The 24,485-nt window shown below is 38.1% G+C and overlaps 1 protein-coding gene across 11 annotated transcripts in view; it reads right to left on the bottom strand.

Annotated features, from left to right (window-relative positions):
* The window catches only part of PTPRM (protein tyrosine phosphatase receptor type M), a 457,694-nt gene that overhangs the window by 19,023 nt on the left and 414,186 nt on the right, over positions 1 to 24,485 (bottom strand). For all 11 annotated transcript variants that reach the window (XM_032690775.1, XM_032690785.1, XM_032690804.1 and 8 more), the window contains 2 exons: positions 14,769 to 14,866; positions 2,185 to 2,301 (listed from right to left, as the gene is read on the bottom strand). In XM_032690775.1, the coding sequence (XP_032546666.1) occupies positions 2,185 to 2,301; positions 14,769 to 14,866 (215 nt within the window). The remainder of the gene's footprint in view (positions 1 to 2,184; positions 2,302 to 14,768; positions 14,867 to 24,485) is intronic.

Raw genomic sequence — 24,485 nt, 5'->3', positions numbered from 1 at the left:
TGAAGGAGTGTTTCCAGTGCAAGCTTTCCATACTGCAACTTCTTGGCCATTAGGACTCTTTCTTTGTCACCTACTACCACTGAGACAAAAGTGGAGAATTTGGTACCTCTACTTTTCTAAACATATTTGAGGTCGTTGCAGGCTGAAATTAGATCTTCCTTACTCCTCCTCCTCATCTCTACCACACCAAACAAGGCTAGTTCCCTTAACCCTCTTCTTTGCAGTTCATATGTGCTAAATCCACAATTATTCTGGATTTCAGATGATGTTGCCGGATGTCAGCCTGTACTGACACGGGTTTAGGCCATCTAAGGCACAGAACTTTGCATTTTTTTCTTGTTGAATTACAGAAGTTCCTGTTAGCCAAAGCTTCAAGTCTTTTGGAATTGAGGCTCCAATGATAAGTGTTCCAACACCATCTTTCACTTGGTATTATCTGCATGTTTGCTTAGGGTGCTTTCTGTCTCATCATGCAGCTTGACTTCGAGAACTTGAAAAGCATCAGTCCCAGTACATCAAAAATATAAACTTGAGAATTCTGGTGGAAGAGATGTATGGATTTGACCTTCCAGTACCACTGGAAGAGTTAAAAAAATATGGAAAATAGGGTAAAAACAAATGTACTTTACTCAAACTACACTGACACTGCTTTTAGAGGCTTACTGAAAAACTACCAACTATTAAAAAGCAATGTCTAAATAAAATCTTTTCAAATGGAGATTTTTTAAAAGAAATAAAATGTTTAGTGCCTTTTATCTCTATCTGTTCTAATGCACTTATTCAAGACAGTTTGGTTATGTTCAACTGTAAAATCCTCTAGGTCTTTTTTTCAGTCCCAGCTAAGAAGTGAAAAGCTAACATCAAAGCATAAGCTTAAAATTTGCAGAATAGAAATCAACCAGTGCTTCAGCTACTTCAAAGTGTAGCCACTGTTTCTCATCTGTTTATTAAAAATACCTAAATGGAAGGAAACAACAGGCTTGAATGAATCCAATGTACAATATGCATAGTGGTAAACATGATACAATATTTCAGTTCATTCAAACCACATAATTCTATTATCATTAGCCTCAGGTTGCTGTTTTGATGCATATTTAAGTATTAGATTGAAGAATAAAACAGGAAAAAAAACTAATTCCTTTGTTACTCTGAATGTATGTACAGAGACCCTGTTGGGTCGTCTTTTTGGCAGTTTCATCTACCTGGGTGCAGAATTCTTTGATGCTAAAGATTCTGTTCTTCAAAACCATAATTGAATACTATTTCATCATTACAGAGAACCAGCATTTCACAAGAACTGCAACTAAATCAAAAGGAGCTTTCTAAGCTAATTAGTGGAAAATCTACTCATGGTGATACTGAGGGAACATAACATTGTTGTACCATTAGGAATATCTAGTCTTCCAGGGAGGCTGTTTCCTTGGTGTTCTGCAACTCAGATGAGTCCTGATGTGTACAATTAAAACATTTCTGTTCTTTACTGAAGTCTGAATGAAACTGCTGAATTGACACAAAATGCATGACACCATTGACTGACCCTGCTCACTTCAGTAAGTACCTTCTTTGTTAATTGTATGTTTTTCCATATATTGTAAGCTGTTTGGGAGAGCTACAAGTTCTAGTAAGCATCAAACAAATTCATGGTATTATTCTAATAAACAATAACGCAACACACTGATTGGAATTCTCCATATAAAGACAGAGTCCACATGAAAAGGTAAATTGCCTTCAGAAGAAAAGTAGTTTGTTACAAATGTATCTCTGCAGAGCAGGAACACACACTGGCCCAACAGATAACAGTATTCTCCACCACTTCTGAATAATGTTGCATGCAGCCTCTGGTACAGACAGAAACTGATTGCAGGGAACATAAGATGGGAAAGCAGCACGAATGTGTTTTTCAACTGATTGTTGGGAGGGAGGCTTTGATTTCTCCTAGGCAAGGAATTAACTTGGAACACTTTTTCTAACTCAGGCAGGGGCCAAAAGTGATGAAAAGCACACAGAAGTTGCTGCATTTAAAGAAAAACACAGTTTACCATAAGAGGGCGGTAGTCGTTTACCCAAAAATAGCTACAAACCCGGCATGTCAGTCAAAAGATTTAACTTTCCCTCATCGAATCTCTATATAAGTTACTTCAGCAGACATCATTGTATTTAAGCAAACTGAATTTGGAAACTTACCTTTTCTACAGCAAATGTTCGAATCACATATTCAGCCAGGAGCTCTGTTTCTATTAGGGTAACTTTAATGTCTTTATATATCTCTGTGTCATCTGGCCAGTATTTGCAGCATTTGACCTTTAAAAAATACAAAATAAATTAAGGTTAATTTATTTTAGAAGGTTCACACTGAATCCATTCTGTATTCTGTGCAATGATTTCTGATTTAAAATGCAATCATGCACAGAACAGTCACATTTTCTGCACATGGAAATGATTAATGTTTAAGGAACATTGCCTCTTCTTTTTTTTAAGACAGTTTTCAGAGTTGCAGGTAAGCTTTGTGTTGTGGTTAGTGAAGTAAGGCAAATTTGTATGAAGCACAAGGGATATTTATACCCTGCACAACTCAGTTACAGTAACAGTTCATTTCCTGTGCTTTCCAAAGCGAAGTGTGCCCAGAGGAACAACTACCACCAGAAGGTTTTTTTCCTCGACCTCTAGGTGGTGATTTGTCTCAAAAATATCTTACTCTCTTCTAAAATGAAAGTGTTTTGCAGACAGGAAGGACACCTCATTGCAGTTTACAATTTCCTCATGAGGGGAAGAGGAGGGGCAGGCACTGATCTCTTCTCTGTGGTGACCAGAAGTGAGGGAATGGTCTGAAGTTGTGTCAGGGGAGGTTTAGGTTGGATATTAGCAAAAGGTTCTTCACCCAGAGGGTGGCTGGGCGCTGGAATAGGCTCCCCAGGGAAGTGGTCACAGCACCAAGCCTGACAGAGTTCAAGAAGCGTTTGGACATTAATCTCAGGCACATGGTGTGACTCTTGGGGCTGTCCTGTGCAGGGCTAGGAGTTGGAATTTCATGATCCTTGTGTGTTCTTTCCAACTCAGGATATTTTACAATTCTCTACTGTTAGAAAGGTACTCGTTTTCTCAGATTAACTTTCCAAAGGAACCAATGAGAGATCAAATAGGAAAACTCAATGACTGAAGTCAGGAGGTGAGTTTTATGTCCAGGCTTTAACATTAATTTACTAAACGACCCCAACCGCTATGATTAGGATTCATCACTCTTAGCTTAACCTAAAATGAGTAGGCCCAATGCCTTTTAGAGGTGCATTTATTTTTGTTAACTATGAAAAAAGGCTAGATGATTGCCTTCACCTAGCTGTTTGGCTTTTTAATGGCTGAGGTTAGGTGAGATGAACTTCTCTTTCTCCCATACTGCTATCACTAGGCTTTTGGGGCTTTGTGTTCTTGGCTAATTCATCTTGGGAGATGGAAAGGAGGTGTATTTTTTGAACTGTATTTCAGATTTTCTAGGCCCTGGTGTGGCCTAGATGGGATGGACTTCACAGTACTTACTGTATACAACATGCACTGTTCTGCTATTTTTTTAAAGTGGGTTGTTGTGGGGACTGTATGTGACAATGTAGATAGCTGACAGACTTAAGAATTTTCTCCTCCTTCCCATTTGTGTGGACAAAGTGGAGGGCAGGGAAGCTGACACATTACTTATATGTCTCTCTCTTACTCTGCTTTATTATGTTAGTAGCTATGCTATCAACCACTGCATCTGGGCATCATCCAGTAGTGCAGTATGTGCTAGGAGTGGCATCTGTTACACATCTGCTGCATGGAATGGTTTCTGTCTTTCTCCTACCAAAGGGAAAATTTAAAATGGATCTTTTAATACATGTAAATGTGGCTTACTTAAATATGCACTTAAATGGGTTGTGTAAAAACCCCAAACGCTTCAAATATTCAACAGAAAACTGATAGAAAAAAATGAAAAAAATTAAACTTCACAACAGATAAGACTATTTCTCAAATCCATTTTCATGCCAAAATATCTGGATTACTATCATGTCTAGTCTTGAGCAAAAGATGGATGCATGTATAAGCATACGGTGAAAATGGTAATGCATGATTTAAATGATTTATTTATACAACATCCAGGTTCAGTATATAAAGGATTATATACTTGTCCTGTCAGGCAAAATAAAATACTTTTCTCAGAATTTATTTCAAGGATGTAGGTTATAATCATGTGCAACCCCTCTTTACTGTATGAATAGAAGAGAGTTCTTGCCACATTATAGTAGTGACACTGGCTGATAAAATAAAAAGTTCGTTCAGGCAGGGTCAGTAGTTACGACCCTTTTTCTGACTCATTAGCAGGATAAAATTTAAATCTGAATAGAACTGAGTTGAAGGGCTGGAAAAACACAGCCCCACATCAGGATCCTCTTCAGAGAAAAAGAGTAGCCTGGTCAGAAGCCCTGGCTCTCAGCCACAAAATTATACAAGCATCTTAACAGCTTATTCCTGCTTACACAGCTGATGGAAAGCTCCTAGAGCAAAGCTGAAGTTCAGGTAGCTTTATAAGCAGGTTTTTATTTATTTTTTCTATGCTTGTCTTCAGACCCAGTAACTGCATTATTATTAGCTAAGAAAAATTCTTGATAGCCTTCACATTTCATCTTGTATTAAGGGTGGTTTCTGGACAAGTAGCAAACACCAGTCTATAAAGTTCCCTTCCACAGCAAGAGGCTTGGAGCTGGGATACTGGACAGTCCTTACAGCGCTCAGCACTCCTGTACCAGCAGCAAGGGTAGCAAGACTCCTCCCCCCACCACACTCAACAGCCAGCAAGCTGACAGGATGTCAGTGGGGATGAGAAGGTTTCCACTAGCCAAGGGCCAAGCTGAGGGCCATTCCCAGGATGCCTAAATGACAGGATGTCTGACAAACCTGCATTTATCTTTAAAGCATATCTATCCGCTGTAAGCAAAGAACAACCATTTCAGAAGCATTAAACATTGCTGCAAGCAGTTTAGTAGTTGCTGCTGCTATCTATTGTTGCATCTACTTGATACTTATTCAGATCTTATCTTGTTTGAATGTATTTCCAAAAATCCTCTGGTAGAAGTTAAGTGAAAAACACTGAAAGCTCATTGTTTTGTCTGTTTTGCTAAAATAATCCAGAAAATTCACACTGTTCAAATCCCTCAGGCCAGCAAACTGACCCTTCTATAGTCATTGCCATGAACTTTTTTTTCCTATGTATGGCTAAGATGATTTTTGTCTCTCCATGAAGAATAAGGCATTTTACACTGCCTCTGGGCTGGAGCAACACACTGACAACCCCTTCTCTGGAGTCGATTCCCTTTTCCTGCCTGTTCACATATCCGTTCCATAGGTGGAACCTGAACTACACAAAGACAGCCAGTACACGTAGGAAGGGAGCAGCTGCAGTGGTGATCCTAGGCAAAGCACTACGGATCAGCACGTCTCTTTGTTGCTACCTTTAGCTTTGTTTTTTTTCTGACGGGCAGCTGCCATCCTCAAAACAGCTCTAGTTTAGGAAAATAAACAATCAGGGGGAAAAAAAAGCACTAAATTGCTCAGCCTTGAAGGAAAACATGCCTGTTTCTAACTTGCTAAGTTTAGACAGTCTGGATTATGACTAAAAACTAGGGACATTCAGAAAGACCAATTTAGAAGAGCACAGTCCCCCTCTTATTATGCCTCAACTGTTGGATTTGCTTCCACTCTTTTTTTGAACCTTATTTAAGATGATACAGTGGAATAATTAGGGAAGCATTGGGGGATGTTGCACAGAAGTTACAGCCTTTTGTGCCTCATGCAACTTGGGCCCACCAGGGATTTCTTACTCAGCTGCACAGGGGATTTTGAGCACAGAGCAGGCTGGAGCTGAGCAGAAGGATCCATGACAACACAATTTCCTGAAAACTTCTCCCAAGTGGAATAGGGGCTGTAAAAGCCATGGGAATGGTGCCAGAGCGCAGTCAGAGCCACAGACCAACTGATGATTCACTCACTGGAAGGGAAAAAAACCACCCAAGCCCAACTTTATTTTAATTCAGGCGTTTTTCCTACTTTTGGCTCTTGTTCTGCAATGCTGTGCACGTGCTTAGCTCAGGACCTGGGAACTCCATGGACACCCAGTGAGCCAGAAGTTAAGTAAATGCTTAAAGATCCATCTCCCATTGTCTCCAGGACCACTCAAATAAATGCAAAGATGTCTTAAAGACAGAAGTAGATTAAAAAGTGCAAATCAAAATCACATTTATAAATGCTTTTTGGATCAGGGCCTTTATTTGCACAAGGAAAGACAATTGCAACAAAATAGAATATGGTTTTACTCATTAAATATGAGAAACACTGCTGGTAACATATGCTCATTTTTTCTTTTTAGCATAGCTTTAGCTATCGTAACTTGATGAATCTCTTTTCCATTTTATAAACATTTGGTACATGTTTTACAAAAAAAAGCCTACTAACAGAAGGTTTAGCTAAATAATTGATACATAATTCCAGAACTGAATATTAAGTGCATTACTTTTTTTTTCCACACAGTTGCTACCATAACAGTAAATATCGTCCTCAAAGCAGAAAACATAATTTTGAATTCTCATCTGAGCAGAATTATAATTGAGAGTTTGTTCAGATACGCCCCACATTTATATACTAACCACATGCCAAAAAATACAGATGTTCATCACAAGACGAGATAAAGGGGTGACTGCCAGAGACACAATGAAAATGCTCTGGTTTAATCTATTCATCCCAAGGTACACTGTCCAATTGTTTCAAACATGTTTATTTTACTAATAATTTCAGAAATTTGGAGAAGAGGATTATCTACATCCACCCTCTCGTTCCATTAACTAAAACAGTTTAATATGAGAAACTTAGAATTAAAAATGAAGGTGGAAAGTTGTTGCTGGTAGTTCTAAATACAACAAACAATGTAGGCAGTGGGTGGCTAACAAACCCAAATTGTGACTTCTGAAGCTGTATATTTAGCAATTTGGCAATGTGACACATCTAGGTAAAGGCAGTATGAAAGCCAGGACAGTAATTCATTTACTTAGAGGTTTGGAATAGAGTAATATTACAGACTTAATATGTGAGCGGGTTGTGAAATATACTTCGTAGTCTGTACAGAACAGTTTAAATAACACGGATTATTCAAAGTTTCCATTTTCCTTTGATTCTGCAATACTCTTACCAAGAAGGTGATTTAACTGACTATGCCCTGCATGGATTGTCATTAGTGAAGAACAGTATTATATATTCTAATTTAAAATTAATCCTGAACTAAGTAATGATGATAATGCAGACATAAATTTTGAAACCTCTTGGATATAAAATGAAATAGCCAACCAAGCTCACTGGTGAAAATTTTTAACAGATCTTACAGATATAGCTAGGATAACATCATATACTTTTATTTGGCTGACTTGAAATAAAAGGACATCCAGTAACTGAAAGTATTTTTATCTAAATACTTTTCAAACAAAAAATGTATTACGATTTAAGAATGTTTTTTATGTCATAAAACAACCTTTGACAGAAGATAAACCCCAGTCTTTCTTTTTTTCATTTTCTTTTGTTTGCTTTCGAGCAAGTCAGTTAATTGTTTTATACCCCATTTTACAGGTTTCTAAAAGGTGGGGAAGAGTACTGAGAATTACAACTTTTGAGATACTGTTTGGCGCCATCAGGGTCTCTGTAGAGTCAGCCAGAAGTCTTTATGTTGTTCATAGCTTCCAAAGGAGGGGAGGTGTCTCCATGAATTTTACTAGCTCAGTCTGACTTCTTCCAGGGACAGCTCAGAGCTGACATGATTCTCCACCTTCTGCTGCTCTATGTTGCCTCAGCAGTGCAACCCTAAGTCACCTGCTGAATGTACTCTCATATCAACTTCAACCCAGAATAGCTGGCTTTCTGGACACGTCCAGCAGTAGCCATACATTAATGCTTTTCACCTGAGAAAATGAGTGTGATCCCTTTGTTCTTAAGAATCAGGTATGCTGTCAGCATCTACCTGGTCGCTTGGGTTAGATGAAATTAAACTGACAAGCCAAACTCATGGTCTTTGGCCATAACGAAGAATTATTCTAGAAGAGTTGCTTTAGGGTAAAGGTAGACCAAGGTAAAGCTGTTCTAGTGTTCCTGTCTCCATTGTTAATACCAACAGAAAAATATGAATGGTTTCCACTTCACTGCTTATGTTTAGGCAATTTTGTGCACCTTAGTACAGCCCTGGAGGAAAAAAGGTTGAGCACAGAACACATGAGAAGGGTGGTCCCACGCCAAGATGAATGATGGTTACAGGATTAGCTGAAGCTCCTCACAGCCTACCTTAATTCCTGATACAACTGTGAAATCATGAGTATATTCCTCAGATCCTGTGCTCCAAAGACCTGATGTACCTGCATTGAGCAGAACAGCCTGTGCTCTGAGCCATGCTTCCATTCCAAGAACAAAATCATGCCATTACCCGAGTACAGAGCACCACCTAGTTAGTGGATTCTATTCTGGCTCTAAAACCTGACCAGCTGATGTTAGGTTAGAAAGCTCTTCATGTTACTTTACTGTATAAAGTAAAACTGTGTCAGTGCCTCCAGGATACTTCTTCCCTTACAGAGAGACAATTTCACTAGACTGCTAAGGTGAGGAAACTTGCAGTTATGAAGCCATTTTGCTAGCCCTGACACCTCAAAGAACCTGAGGCCCTACCTCTTTGCAAAATGCACTTAAAAGTTACATCCTACACCTTGGCAGCACTTCAGCTAGGCCAACAAGGGGGTCACTGCATTTGTGTATCCTTAAACCTCTTTTGTTTATTTCTCAAAGTGAATTATCGCAATTGGATTAGTAAGCATTAAGATATTAATCTCTGTTGATTAACATTCTTTGAAACATAGCTTTTACTGGAGATGAGAATGCATCTAAACACTGAGAGCTGAAACTATGTCTGCTTTGAGTGACATGGGACAGTGCTGAACGCTTGTAGCTTGATGCCCTGTCAGATGATGCTAACATTGCTAATCTGGGGACATCTTTATTATAGGATTGCAAAGAGTCCTTCCTTCTCTTTCCTGAAGAACAATGTCCAACTTTTCCCTAAGGGCTCCTCCCTTACTATATATAATGCAGTAGTGTAAACTTGTTATTTCTGGTTAGAAGTCTAGAAAGCTGAAATCTGTTTTGATGACTAGAAGGGTTCACCGACTTGAAAGTTTGATTTTTTTTCTGTTTTTCTCATTGAATACTCTGTAAAAGTATAAATGGTAGTTTATCTGATAAGAGATACTGGAATTAGAGTGAAACTGAAAGTATAACAACAGAATATAAACCCATGTGCTTATGTACCATAAGAACAAGTCCCTTTTTTGGGGGGTAAACATTTTTAAGAAAAAGTTTTATATAGATGGGGAAGGAAACTATTTATAGATTTAAGAAGCTGAGAGAAGAGTTACCTAGAGGTAGGCAAGGGATTCATATAGCAACCTTTTCCTCTCTTATTTACAAAATGTGGTTTCTTTCTTTCAGTAGAAAAGTTAAAATGAACTTAGTCACCAGTATGCACAAAAACTCTTTGGCACATCTCCTAAGGAGCACTAACACCAGTATCCGGAATTAATTCCAATGTAGGTAATTTGGCTTATTACATTTAGAGGCAGTTTCAATTAGACAGAGTGTTCCTCCATTTATACTAAATACAAATGTGCTGTTTGTGAGACGTGCTGAAGAGCCACTGTGTTTCACCTCTGCAAGATCACGGTATTGGGTGATCTGAATTTTAAATACAATTTAAGTTTATCTTTGTTTATTAGAAAGTTCTTCTGCATGGAAGTTTCTCAAAACTCGTAAAAGGCATAAGTGCAAACTTCATAACAGATTTGTGTTAAAAGATTTTGTTTTCATTCTAAGTGTAGGTAGCAAATCCATTGGAAATTTCACATTGATTTTACGTTGTTAGAATTTCCAATGAAGTTTTTAGTTTGCTCTTGCAACCTGTTTTAAGTAAGAAGTCTTTGGACAGGACTTTATTTAGCAGTTTTTCTTGGATATCTAATGTCTGCCTAAAACAGAAATGGATCATCAGGTAGATCTGAAGATCTAGTTCATCATAAAGATTTCTGTATTTTTTTGTTAAGGAAACATATTTTTATCTGTTTTAGAAATGTCCCTTGAATGCTGACCAAGGCTGGACATCCTGAGCACCCAAGACATGAACATAAGACTGATAGGCTTTCCTGAGAAGAATCACTCTCTTCTGACAGCATTTATCTTACAACAGGGAATGCTTTTTAGCCAGCCAGCATCAAGGAGATACTCTCTCTCTGTCACAAGACCATTGTATGGATCTCCTCACTGTCATGTGGAACCCAATACTCTTTTATGCATGAAAAGTCAGTTATCCACATTTTTGTAGCAATGCAGATAAGTGCCACATGTCAGCCACAGGTCTGGTAAAACAAGCAAAGGAAAAGCTAAACCACCACTGTATTCCTTCTTTTGCCCTATGCAGACAAGCCATTCTGGCTGCTGGGAGGGAATTGTCACCCAGGAGGAGTGTGACATGGCTATCAGGAAAGCACACCACTCCTGAGAGAGAAGCTGGCAGTGAGAGGCTGTTTTGGTAGCACTAAGGTGTGCATGCAGGCACAGGGGCTATATACCAGTTTACAGCTGACCTTCATTCTCCTGTTCGTGTCACATTCCTTCTGTTGTGGTCAACCTCGCTTCCTTTCAAAAAATGGGTCTTTTGTGTGCTTATTAACACTATTAGCCCTGGCTGCTTTCTAATTCTGGATAATAATTGAGAAACTCTAATTACTGTAATTACTATGCTCCTGGGGTGAGGTTTTATTTTTTATAATTATTTCTAGTGATTTTGTTTGTGAATACTTTTAATATAAAAGAGCATGTAGACAATCATGAGTCCTTGCACTGCATTTATTTAACAACTACCTCCACTAAATTTCATCAGTGCCCTTCACCATTTATTAATCAGATACTACTAAATTTCTTCTGCCTCAAGCAAGTGGGAAAACGACTACTGACAAATGACAAATAATGTGACACGCCAAATTTCATTCTGCCAACTAAGAATTAGTACCAGCCCAACAAAAGCAAAGATGGAGTTGACAGATAGATGGCACAATTGAATATATTCTAAATCTTCCCCACGTGACTCTTTAAGGAGGAAAAAAATGCTTCAGTGTGTGCAAACACTGAAACAAAGCAAGAAGCAACCTTAGACTTTGGCCAGTACATAAACTCCTTGATCCATTCCCATTGCTTTCCACAGAAGGATCCAGTTGTGTCTTTTGGAGCTTGTACTCCAGAACAGTCTCTTGGAGTAAGCAAGATGTTCTCCTGTGTCTATTTTCTGATCACCCCAACACTGGTGGGATAAAAAGTTTTGTTTCTTCTAGAATAATCCACCAGATTATGCTAAATTGCTCAGGAAAAGATGTTCCCTGAAATTACACTACTATCTTCAGTTGCTTTTTCACTTACGAACATGGGCATGGAGGCCTCTTGCATTAATATAATCCAAAATACATTATTTTGAAAGAGCTTGTTGTCACATTGATGTAATTTTGATTCTCGGTTAACGCTTTTTACTCATTAGTGTGTGGTTTGGAAAATTCTGATTCTTGGACAAAAGTGTAGGTATATTATACCATTAATTACTTGTAATTTCCTTTTTGTAAACTTTATTTATTGTGAGTGGAAAGTTGTTGACCCCAGCATGAAGAAGACAGGGACTTTTTTTTTGAGGCTGCTTTAAGGGGTGCTTATTTGTTTAGAGTTTTTTTGTAAAAGTTCTTATGTCAGCCTAGGCCAATCTCAACTAAACACTGCTTCATCATCTGTTATCAGAGAACTGTTCATGCAACTCAGCAATGATTTTCCTAAATGACTGTGAGACCTCATTTAGATTTTTAATAAACAGTCACATTCTAATGAGGTCTTCGTAAAACTGACTAAATATGTTTAGAAATCATTAGCTTAAATTATCAGTACAAAAGTCTCCTTAGGGAGCCCTGCAGATTTTGTGATAAGACTTCTGGCAGATGGATTAGTGTAACAGCGCAAGTGAGTTCTGAATTTCCACACAAGCAGTGTAAATGTGAGTGACTGGGTAACAGGCTACTTGATAAAGAGCTAAATGTCCCTGAGGTGGGTTCATTAAAGAGAGAAAACAATCAAAACACATTTCGGTGCCATTTAAATACCAGGTGCACAGCAGTCTGCAGGTGCCAGAAACACTGACAAGGGTCCCTTGCTGGAACACACAAGAGCTTAAAGGGATGTGTGGTTTTGACAAGTGTGCCTCAGATAATGACAGATATTGGCTGATGTACCTGGACCCTGCTGGAGGGTAATGTGGGGACTGAGTCATTTGCAGCAGGTGCTTGCATTAGGGACAGCCTCATGGTGATTCCTCTGCCCGCAATTAAAACAGTCCTGATGCATAATGCTCCAGGGCAAGAAGCAAGTTCCTAGCACCGATTTAATGACTATTCAGCCAGTCCTGGTAAACAAACACACATAAGCCCCCTCGATGATTAATTCATGAAGGCCTTACGCTGTGTGGCAAACATGTTAAACAGATATCCCTCTTTCCTGAAAATACAAGGGAATTTTCCTTCTCGGCTTACAATGGGTCAACAGGGTGAAAAAATAAAAATAATAGACTCCTATAAATCTTACACCAGCAATAGCAATTGAAATAGAAACCCTCAAATTTGGGAAGGTTATAAAGTTTGCCCTACAGGAATGCTACCAAAAGGTCCATTAAAATCATTACTAATCAAGGTGGCACCGAGCTTGTGTTAGGGGTTGTGGGACAGATGGTGTGTTTGTAATTTGCCTCCTTGTTGCTGATGGTTCCAGCTCTGGGAGTGGCACAAAAACACCAATGGAGGAGTGACTGCATTGTTCTGTGGCTCATACAATTTCATTTCCATTAAAAGCTCATTTCAATTTCTGCTCTCTAATCTCACCTATGCTGGCCTCCAGAGAAAGTGAGAACAAAGTCATTTCTACCACTGCCAGAAACAACAAAGCCACAGATCTGTATCCCACTAGGACTCTTGCACCCTGAAGAAATCTCCACAGTGGCACAAACCATTATTTGCTGCTAAGGGAATGTGCTGTGTACCTAAATGCCGAGAATGGAGGCTGCCAACACTGGCACCAAGACTGGCGTCTCCCTTGCTGGCACCCGACAGTTCACTCTAATTGGCGCTTTCAAATACTGACTTTAGGAAAACAGTATGTGGTTTCATGCAGTATGCTATTTTTGTTCTCAGGCTTGTTTATTCATACCCTGAAAACATCCCTTTTTAAGTTGTCCACTTCGGTACTTATGAATGTTTATAAAGCTTTAACAATGAGGTTTGCTGGAGAGTCTCCTATTCTTACAAATCCATCCATTTTGAACTGATATGTGACCATCCCGCTATTTCTACCTTTTTCCTTGCTCAAGGGACTGAGGAGGAAGCAGCCTCCATGATCCTTTTCTGTCTCTGCAATTAGTTGTACATGTGTTCCTGCAGCAGGTGTTAATTGCAGTCAAAACCCCCATCTTTTTTATATCTAAAAATAATACTAGCACCTGATATGTGCTTGAGTACACAGATAGCTTAAATGTTAGGATTTATATTATCAGTTGACAAAGGACCTATGGAAGAATAAACTGAGATTGTAAAACTGGACTTGCTGAAAAGGACTTACACCACACAAACAGTGCTCTCTCTCCTCATGCAAATGCCACAGGGCAGACGGGGTATCAGACACTCCACCAGCATGAAATTAAAAACATCTCTTAAAACCATGCAGCTCACACTGAGATGTGTGCACTTGACTTCTTATTTCAACATTTCGATTTACAATAATTGCAGTAGTTCCCATAAAAGCAGTGGTTTTTTTTCATTCCAAATGAAAGCTGTATGCCAAGTTCCCAGGCAAATTTTCTTGAAAAAACATCCCAGATGAGAACTAAGACACCAGTGCATAGACAAAGCAGTAAATGAAAAGACTCAGTTATTGACAGTTGTGGGAAACAAAGAACAAGGTTCCATTCAATACTTGTTGAAAACAAAATTAGCTATAAAGATTTGTGTAGGAGGCTTACTTTAGAAGTTATCGAGCAAAGAAAGAGAAGTACACAGTATCAACCAGGTAACTCAAGCTTTCCTTTACTATGCAGTTCCTGAAGATAACCTCCTGATAAACAAATTTAGCGTACAAATGAGTAAAACTAATTTTTCCTGGTTTAGTCCAGAAGGCTTACAGGAAGTAAAACCCAAACAAACCAGATTGATTTAGACTAATATACTATGAAGCAATTTCATACTTCCAACTACCTTTCCCAGACATCTGTTTCAGAATTAATCCCCTTAGCCTCCCTTAAAAAAAACGATGATTCCATACTTTGTTCTGCAACAAATTCCCCGATTTCCTTAATTGAAATGGTATATCTGAGATATGTACAAAGATATGGCACCTTCTTTCTTTGGCAGTCTTTGCAGACTCTGCTGTACATAATGCAGCTTTATCAGTTACTTTTTTATTGTGCAAATGTTATCAAAGCCAAGCATCCAAGGCACGTTTAAAAACAATTGATAACGAACCTCTTAGCACAGGCAGTCATAAATATTTTATGTGCTATACTTGGTATATAAGCATTTGTTGGTCTGTTATTTAATTTCCATAAGCAAACACCTTGGATATCTTTCATCTTTTTAAGTACAAAAATCACTTACCCTTCCCACTTCTACGAGATTAGTAACCATGATTATGCTGGCTGTGTTTTCATGCCATACCATTCTCCAGAAGTCATATATTGTCTCCTGCATTGGTCCTGAAACAATAAATCAAATGAAAGGTTACAATCAGAAAGTCTCATGATTGGAAGCTTGTCTCTGGGGAACTTTGAGAGGCCATGACTATACACATATATTCATATCACTAGCATCATATTTTTCATTTAGGGTCGGTTAAATGCAGATAGGTGGGATGACAGAAAAGAAATTAAGTATTTTCCTCCTGAAATAGTGTTCTGAAAGAAAGTTACTTCTCCAGTGCTTAGGTATTTATCTCCATAATACCCAGAAGTGCAATTATAAAAAATGGATAACATTACTCTTTCTTTTTTAACAACTGGATGATAACCTAGGGAAGGTGTATTTGGAACGAAACGAGCCTCAATGGACTCTGTGGCCTTTCCTGGTTTCTAATATTTTTCTTAGTATCCATCAAACTAGCCCGGTTCCTAAACTGTAGTTCCTGAAGTGAAACAGTTTTTCTGTTGCAGTATATCACTTTGCAGAACAGTGGGGAAAGTGGCAAAGAAACTTGACATGCCATGGCAGCATGTCCTCTGCAGCGCTTTCCTGAACAACCTGTGCATTTTTGTAGATGAACACACTGGGCTTTCTCCAGCATCGTGATGAAGCTGGGTACCAGCCCACAGGAAATGCTATAGAAAGGTAATATGTTGAGAACCATCACACCACTTTGCATATGCCTGGTCCTGTCTGTTTCTGGCCTACATGCCCCACCCTTTGTGTTTGGAGTACCACTCCAGTTTTAAACCACTGCTGTAAAATCACTGAGCCAGTAAGAATAAACAATATAAACTATAAACTTAACATCCATACTGAATCCATTACCCAACTGTCACACTAGAGTAAGCAATTAGGGGCTTATTTAGAGCAATGACTTAAATCAGCTAATTGGAGAACAAATGGATAATGTATTGACCTAAATGTTCCTTTAGTAAAGAAGTAAAAACTCTTAAAGCATTACACTGACAGATTTTGGTAGTTTGCACCCATGTTTTGGTACTTTGAGCTCCCTTCAAAAATAAAATCTTCACTCTTGAAATAAAGTATTTTGTGGAAAATGTAGTTATACATTATTACTATATTATCATGGCAGGGGGGTTGGACTAGATGATATTTGAAGGCCCTTCCAACCCAAATCATTCTATGACTTTGTGACGCTGTGATATTATAGGCAAGCCAAAACCAACTCATGAGGCAAGTAGCACCACGGCTACGACATAATAATCTAAAACTCCGAACACTTTAAAATTCCAAACGATAATTTTATCATCTATAATTTGCATAGATCATTTAAAGAACTTATGCATTCTCTCCCTTATTTTATCTGTCTTCAAAAATGCTGCATATAAGTTTCACAAGTCTTCTCATAGTCACCTAACTTCTCTTTAACTGTTTTGGTTGTTCATTTAACAGGAGAAAAAGCTATTTAAAACAACAGGAAGCTATGATGGTTAGAACATGAGAAATGTCAGAAGGTATTAAAGCAGAAATAACAGGAGAGCCTAAAATTACAGTTTCTGAAATTACTAAATTCAAGATAATGCTGTAGCTGCAAAACTGGACATCTTTCTTTTTTTCTTTTAATTAACAGCAAGAACAGGTGATACTTTTGTGAGATTTCTTCTGAATTATGACAAGAATTAAATCGCTCTCCATCATATGGAAATTTACAGTAAGTGTTTTACTTCTACCAAAGTGTCCCGGACATGTAATACAGTCATGGTCCAAGTGCAATTTTGAATGTCACAGTAATATAATTAATATACATTATAGTGAGAGTTTAGCTTGTGTGTGTGTGTCAGTCACAACAACACTGAAAGGTTTGTGTCAGCCTCTCCTACTGATGTAAGGAAAGGAGACTATTCTACTCACAGTAGGAAAATACTATCTCTGTATAGCGTCTTCCTTTCTCTCAAATTTCAAACAAGTATTGAGCAAAACCACTATTGCTATCATCTTGTAAAGACCACTGCTAAAAACAGGATTAGGGTTTTACATAGAGTAGTGTCCTGGAAAGAGTCTGCAAATTCATGACCCCTTATTACTACTAAGTTTGATCAAGAACAAAAAATAACAACACTATTGCTTCAAGAATCCTGGTTTAATGGAGAAAATCTAAATGGCTCCACTGCATTCTGTCTCCATGGGACTATGAGACGTTTCAAGAAATTTTATCTATTTTTGGTAATGCTGCAGGAAAGGTAAGAAAAGATCTTCTGTCCACACAGTTTTCTTTTCCCCTTGTGAGAAGCCAGAATCTTTGAGAAACTGAGGGGCAATGTAGCAAGTTTCTCTATGCATTAATACAGTTTTCTTTCCCACAGATTCACTTGAGGTACAAGACAGTTGGGCCCCACTTTGTAACAGTCATTTCTTTTTGACAGCTCTGGGATAACTTGCAACAATTTATTCCTGATTTAATTTTTCTTCCCTACAGACAGCATAATTTTGTCATGATTTAAATATTCCTACATTTCAAATCCTGAAATCACAAATTACAACTGGGAAGAGATCCTAAACATTAATTTATTCCTGTAGAACTTGAATTTTCATTCTCTATAAAGAAAAATAAGTTATAAGAAAAATAAATCTTTGGAAAAAGTAGCAGCTTTTTTTCAGGCCAGAGAAAGGGTTGAGCTCTGACAAGTCTCTCAAGTTCGATTCTCAAAGTACTTCTAGGAGAAATGTCCTATTCTGCAGTGCTGAGTATGCTCTTCTCAGTCTTATTGTCCAAATGATAAGAAAAACATAATTAAAAGTGCGTGACACGATTTCCGGCTCTCCTCATGTGTTCTCATGTGTCTTCTTGTTTTTCCTCTCCAATTCTTACATGTAGCCTCCAAACTTCTTTCATGTTCAGAACACCAAAAGAAAAAAATCCCACCCCAAAACCCACCTTAAAGTTTCAGAAAGTAATTCTTCTATACCCCATTTTTCTTTTCTTCTTGACATTTAAAAAATTATTTTCTGACATATGAATAAATTATTACTTGTCTCCACTGAGAACTGAAAAACATTAGAGACCAGGTAGGGTTGGAGGATTTATTGTCCTGAACAATCTGATTCCATACACTCATGGCAGGGAGAGAAAGAGACTCTAATTGTTCTAAGCATCAACTTAACAGATGTGTGCACAACAGGTAGAAAGGTTATTTGCAGCAGTTGTCCTCTTGCAGAAGGAGAAGGTCTGAAGAGAAGGTACTGTGCTACCTAACAGTCAGCTTGTAGCGTACCCCATTAGGCCCACATAATAGTACTTGGTATCAAAGATCTCAGCAGTGAAAAAAAAGAAATCAGAAACATACGGCAACCAGAAGATGAAAAACAAAGGAAAAGAAGAAAAAGAAGTCAAATCTCCAAACCCCTAGCTAATTAAATGCATTATTGAAAAAAACTCAACAGAAACAATTGGTTGTATACATCACTACCACTAGTTGTATTGCCAGCAGTTGTTAGTTGCTGCTCTGGGAATGCAAAGATTAGGAAATGGAACATCACACAGCTTTTAAGAATGGTTTAAACTCTTAAGAAACTGCTTTTGTACACAAAGATTTCTAGAGCCTCTATTTCTGCTTGCTATTGTGAGACCCAGTTTGAACAACCAGTATTGCTACTGGGGTATGTGATCAATTTGAAAGTGATGAACTAGGGCAGAATACAGGAAAGAAAGCAAGCACACCAAGAAACAAGTAAAACCTGAATCTTGAAATGTACCTGATACTTACTCAGACATAGGACTTGTAAATATATGGGTAATTTTTCAATTTCTAGAAAAGCATCTTAAACAAGGAACGAATAGCTTCTAAAACATTTTTTCTAGCATAGAATGTCAAATCCACAAGCTAACATTCGGTCCATCAAGTTCAATGATAGATATTAAAGCTAGAAATGTGCAGAAAATGAATAGATACCCTTAAGCTCCAAAGGTTCCCCAGGGACAGTGCATGGGCAGTGGGAGCCATAAGTATGTGCTGATAGAGGCAGTGGACTGACAAGATGCAAGACTTATATCTGCAGCAGTTAAAATCGATCTCGAGAAGAGCGCAAAAAACCTCCTCCCAGTGAGTAGATGCAACCACACCCCAAGAAGAGGTGATTATAAAATGGCCCCTTCACCTAATGGTTACTGCAGTTTCTAGTAGCAATGACAACTGTCTTCACTTTTTGCTGAAGCCAAACCTACTGCTTGCTACTGTGACTGCTTACAACTTGACTACTGAAGGGCAACTAGCATATATGCCTACCTAGAGGGAGCTGCATTTTAGCCCTCAATCTTTACTATGTATGTTCCATTCAAAATGAACTTGAGACACAGCAAATGTCTTCCTATTAAGAGATACGGCTGCATGGCAACAACAACAAGAAGCCCAAAAGCAATGATTCCCTTTGCAACTACACTGTCAAAAAACCCCAACCCCATTACATAGCAGAAATTGTCTAAAATACATATGAAAGCATAAAACCAGAGAGGGAAAAAATATTGGGAGAGGAGACTAAAAGATAATAGATTAAAGAATTCAAGAACTCTCATTTTCCTAATAAACCTCTTATCTGGGACAGACATAGCTGTTAGTAGGATAACTTAAAGAGTATTTCACAGACTGCAGGCAAGAGAACATATCCCGTAACCGAAATACACTTTTTCCCTACTCAATAAGGCAATGTGCCCAAGATTTTATCAACAGGAATTTGCAGATGCATCATTATGTGATCAGGTTTTCATGAGTGTTCTGTTCTGTTAGCCTCCCAGTTATCTCATGGAAAGCTCATAACTGGTCAGCAGCTCTGCAAACCTGGACACCTCTTTCTGTGACCAGGTGTAGGCTAAGGAGTATAAGATTGGATTCTACTTTTTCATAAAGTAAACCACCTTCATCTTTCTATCTAAAATAGGCAGCTTACTATAAAGAAAACGTGCAGATCCCAGATGTGCTGACTTTGCCAACTAGCAAGATTAACTGCTGGTTCAGTATTTTTTTGTAACTGCATGGCCACACAGCAGTACAGCTCTTGCTGGATCATCTCTACCCTCCCCAAATGAGCTGGTTTCTGAATGAAAGGTACTTTGAGGATCTGACCAACTGCCAATAATTTGATTTGTCAAGAGCAGTCTTCACCATATGCTTGTTGAACAGTTACGATAGAGCATGCATTTACCTTTCACTCACACTTCCAGGAGTTCTTAAGGGTTTAGTGCCTCCATGGAAGCCAGCAAAGTCCAGAACAAAGCTGTGCTATAAAAACTTAAAAAACTCACACAGTCTTTCTGCCCTAACTTGTCTCAAAACCAGTTTAGACATTTATTTTCTACCGTAACATATACACTTTAAATGCTTACACAGGAGTGTTTTCATAGGCACAGTATGTATGTTCCTATTATGTGAATAATTTTGAAATCTGGGATAAAACTGTGGTCAAGATATCATAAACCATATGGGCCTGCTGCTCACCAATAGCTATCCAAATGCATACAGATCAGTCTTCTATTTTTAGTTCTCAAGAATGTAATGATGAAAGAAAATCAGGTCATATAACCTGGATGTCTTCTAATGCTTTAATTAAAACCCTCCCAAGTCTTTTCCAGAAACTAAAACAGCATCCAGGGTAAAACATACCCCAGTGCCAGCCACCTGTTCACTTTTACTGAAGTCTCCTGCAGGCCTATCACTGTCACAATTAGCACACTAAAAGGCAACAGACATTTTTACTGGCAAAACTTGGCCATAAATGCTTCAGTGTTATTTATTAATTGCTGGTTTCTAACTGTCATACTTCAGTATTCCTTATTATTTGTTGCTTCTGTGGATTCCAGCCCCACACATTTTAGGCATTAAAGAATCTCGATGTGTAACAAGCTGAAAAAACACATACTTGCTTTTATCCCTTTATTTCCTTTGAATTACAGTGTTGACTGTGGTGGCATTTGAGAAGCACCTTCCAACTTTGGGCTTACAAATTTTAACTGTTACACAATCTTCAGCAGGGGTATATTGTAATTATACAGCTATGCTGGATTTCCTGATAAAACTTTCTTAGAAATTGCTCTTACCTTGGAAAAAATATAAATAAACAAAGAAGTGGATGGACTACCAGTGAGGTTGGTTCCCTACAGGTATGTTAAGCCAGTAAGGAAGGCTGAGGCTATGGTTATTCTCATGTGAGGTATGGAAAAAATCTGCCCCTCAGTTTTAGGCCTTATGTTAACAATTTCTTGATCATAGTAAATTCAGAGATTGCACACAGAGAAGGTACTTGTTTGCAGAGGCAGTAATTAACTCATAGTCATATAAGAAAATAAACCATTTTGTAAGAAAAAATTCTAGTAGAACTTAATTCCTAAGCAAATAAAATTGTTCTCTTTCTCCTAACACTAGTTTTAACCCAGGTTTCAGAATATACCATGCATATAAAATATATGCAGAATCTATATTTGTGTGGTAGCCAGTCCATCATTTCTTTTTTTTTGCCTTTTGCAATACTACCACCCTATACTGCAAGACCCCCAGAAAACAGCATGCAGCAACACTGTTCTACAGTAAGTCACCTCAGCCATACTCAAAAGAGTTAATCAGGACTGAGATATGAATTTAAAATGTGTTTTTCATTATTTCCTTACTTAGATGGATTGTCAATAAGAAGTAGATCTGACTGAATCTTGTTAGCTTGACATTTCAGGAAAACACTGCTTATAAAGTAAGCTGAAATACTTTATCGGGACTAATCCTGCTCAGTGCAGCTACTGGCAACATAGAGGTTTTCTACTGTATCCTTTGCTCTGGAAAAACACAGCTTTCTCTCATTACCAGCCAAGGGACAGCAGAGTGAATAGTAATTGGCTGATTTTCAAGCACAAACTAAATCCTACCTTCTTTGAGCCAGCCAGTCAGCAAACCCTGCTGCCTGCACATTGCTATATGTGAAAATTGGCTTTCACAAAATGAAATGTTCAAAGTGCTTTCAAGTCCCATTAGCTTTCAACGAGGCTTACATTACTAAGTGACTGGGGAGCATGTAGAAGTTCTATCTATAGCTCCCATGAGACTGACCAGTGCTTTGGCTGGCTTTCTATATCACCTCCTCCTATATTTAAGGAGTCAGCACTATAGACCTCTTCCAGGAAGAAGAAAAGCAGAAGACCATTCTGTAAATTCTCCATCTCTTTTCAAATGTGAAAAGAAAATAAAAACGTTGCTATTTACAATGTACAGTAGTGATAAGCCAGAGTCCCACTGTTTTATGAATTACAGGCAAGTGTCTCACGGATAGCTAAAATAAAAAACCCCTCCATTCTAAATTCCTAGTTTAATATAGAGATGCTTAAAAATATATATCCTTTGAGTAATGACAAAACTGATTATTCCAGAGGATTTTTTCTCTTTAAAACTGCTCATTTTGTAAAGCTAGATAATCAGTTTGAAAATACATTTTTTTATAAGAGTATCTATATACACATACACATCAACTGTTGGCAAGAGCTGGATAACTTCTCTTGCTGGCATTTCCTCTGAACCAATTCTGCAGTGACTCTGAGGGTAGTCAGATGGGGGGAATGTGGTATTTATTTTCTGGAATACCACATGGTATTTTCTTTTCTTTACTGGAACTGTGCACATCTCAATGCATTATTTTGTCTGCATTATGGTACCACCTAGAAATCCCAGTCTGGGACTGGAGCTCCACTGTAGCAGAAGTGCATTACATATTAAATGCCCATGAATACACAGAAGGTGTTCATGCCCCTCACAGTCACAAGTCAAACATACCTTGGAAGACAACAGAAGCAAAGTAGGATTTGAATGAACTGAACAGTCTTGGTATAATATACAGAAACCACAACATGCCAGCCTCTACCATTTCTGACTAATCTTATGGGTTCCTGTTCCACATTAGTATTTCCACCATGTTCAGAAACAAGTCATTGCTGCACTTATTTTTAAGTCTGAGACCACACTTTATTTGTGCACTCTTGACAGGTGCTGTTTAAGACTTTTTTATAACATTGCAGCTAATGCTGCCAGCTAATTTTCCATCTAATAAAGTGTTACACACTTATTGATTGACATTTCTCCACAGCTAAATTTCCAATACTAGCTCAGTTTGTTCTATACGAACAAAATAAAATGAAAATGTCATATGGTTTCCCAAAGAATAAATAGCACATTTCCATAACACCGTTTGACTATTCACAGAAGTACTGCAGACTGGGAACAGAGGAACTGGCAGCAACAGAAATGGTCCAGATTTATACAGTTAGCCTGAGATTAGGCAAAGTTGAATGCAATAAAAGCAGTGTACATAGTACTAACACCCATGTATGCATCCTTATGCCATTCAAGAAAGTGGTTTTTTCTATCTTAACTGCAGGAAAGTAAAAAAACCCCATCAAATCAGTGTAGTTGTAGTTTAATGTAGTTCATCCATTATCACTGAAGAACTCTTTCTTTCACACAATTTTGCTTGCCACACAGCAGGGATGTTGAATGGTCTGTTCCTCATTAACATTTTCTGGATAAATCCAGTATCTTTCAAATTTTGAATTACATGTAGCACTCTTGGGGGTTAGGAATTCCCCAGTGAGAGCTGTGGAATACCTGAATAAGGCTGGAGCCTTGAATCTTTACCCCGCAGCTTTTAAGACAGCACTGCTAGACAATGGCTTGCAGGGAGCACGTTTCAGTTTCTTCTTCTATGAAACTGGAATACTTTGAATAACTGTAATTACAGAGGCCTTGATGTATTTTCTGGTGGAGTGTACTGGCTACAGAGAAACACGTCTCACTCCCACATGGACCTTCTTTCTCTCTATGTACTACAATTACTACTGTAATTGTTTCACTACAGCCAAGCATGTTGGGAGAATGATAGGTGACTCATCTGGGAAACTGAGATATAGATCAAATAGCAACATGAGGTATTGTCTGAGGTCACAGCTCTGACTGAAGGCTTATTCCAAGAACCTTGAGACCATGGTTCAAACCTGAACTCTCTTTGTGAAAGCAGTCCAACAGAAAGTTTCAGTTTAGCTGAATCAGTGTTTTCCACTAAGAAAGCTGTTTTTATTTCTAATTTGTGCATACTTCTCAATAAGTGTGATTTGCATCACAGAAATACGAATACCTATTAATCACTCATTCTAAATAGCTCATCTGAGCTTGGGAAGACTAACAAATAGAGAATTTATTTTGCAAAAAAACATGCTGTCTCTCCAAAACAAAAATCTTAGGTAATTGACTTGTTGGACTGTGTTCTTCATATCAACTTGTAATGCAGAATGAATTCTGATGATGGATGAGAAGTTTAAGATCATTTTATCCCCTTCAGTAGAAAGTTCCTTAGGGAATGGACAAAAAAACCTAATTAGTCTTTTGCATTTCTACTTTCTACTTTCATGTTGAGTCAATAATAAGCACCAGGATGTAATAAAATCATCACTATTCTCTAGTTCAAAAATATGAGTTCATTTTGGCTACTTGTTTCTTTTATTTTTCCCCAAGGACCTTATTGTGAAGGAATATTGCTCATGCATGTGAGTAAGATATTCAGATGCTATATTTTTTAAACTTGTACTGGGAGTTTAAGTGCATTAACAAGAACGTTTTACCTACATGAACAAACAAGATAATTTAGTCTATA

Source organism: Chiroxiphia lanceolata, chromosome 1 (genome assembly GCF_009829145.1).
Source record: "Chiroxiphia lanceolata isolate bChiLan1 chromosome 1, bChiLan1.pri, whole genome shotgun sequence".
In the NCBI taxonomy this organism is placed as follows: Eukaryota; Metazoa; Chordata; class Aves; order Passeriformes; family Pipridae; genus Chiroxiphia; species Chiroxiphia lanceolata.
This window is presented reverse-complemented; position numbering and strand designations above follow the sequence as displayed.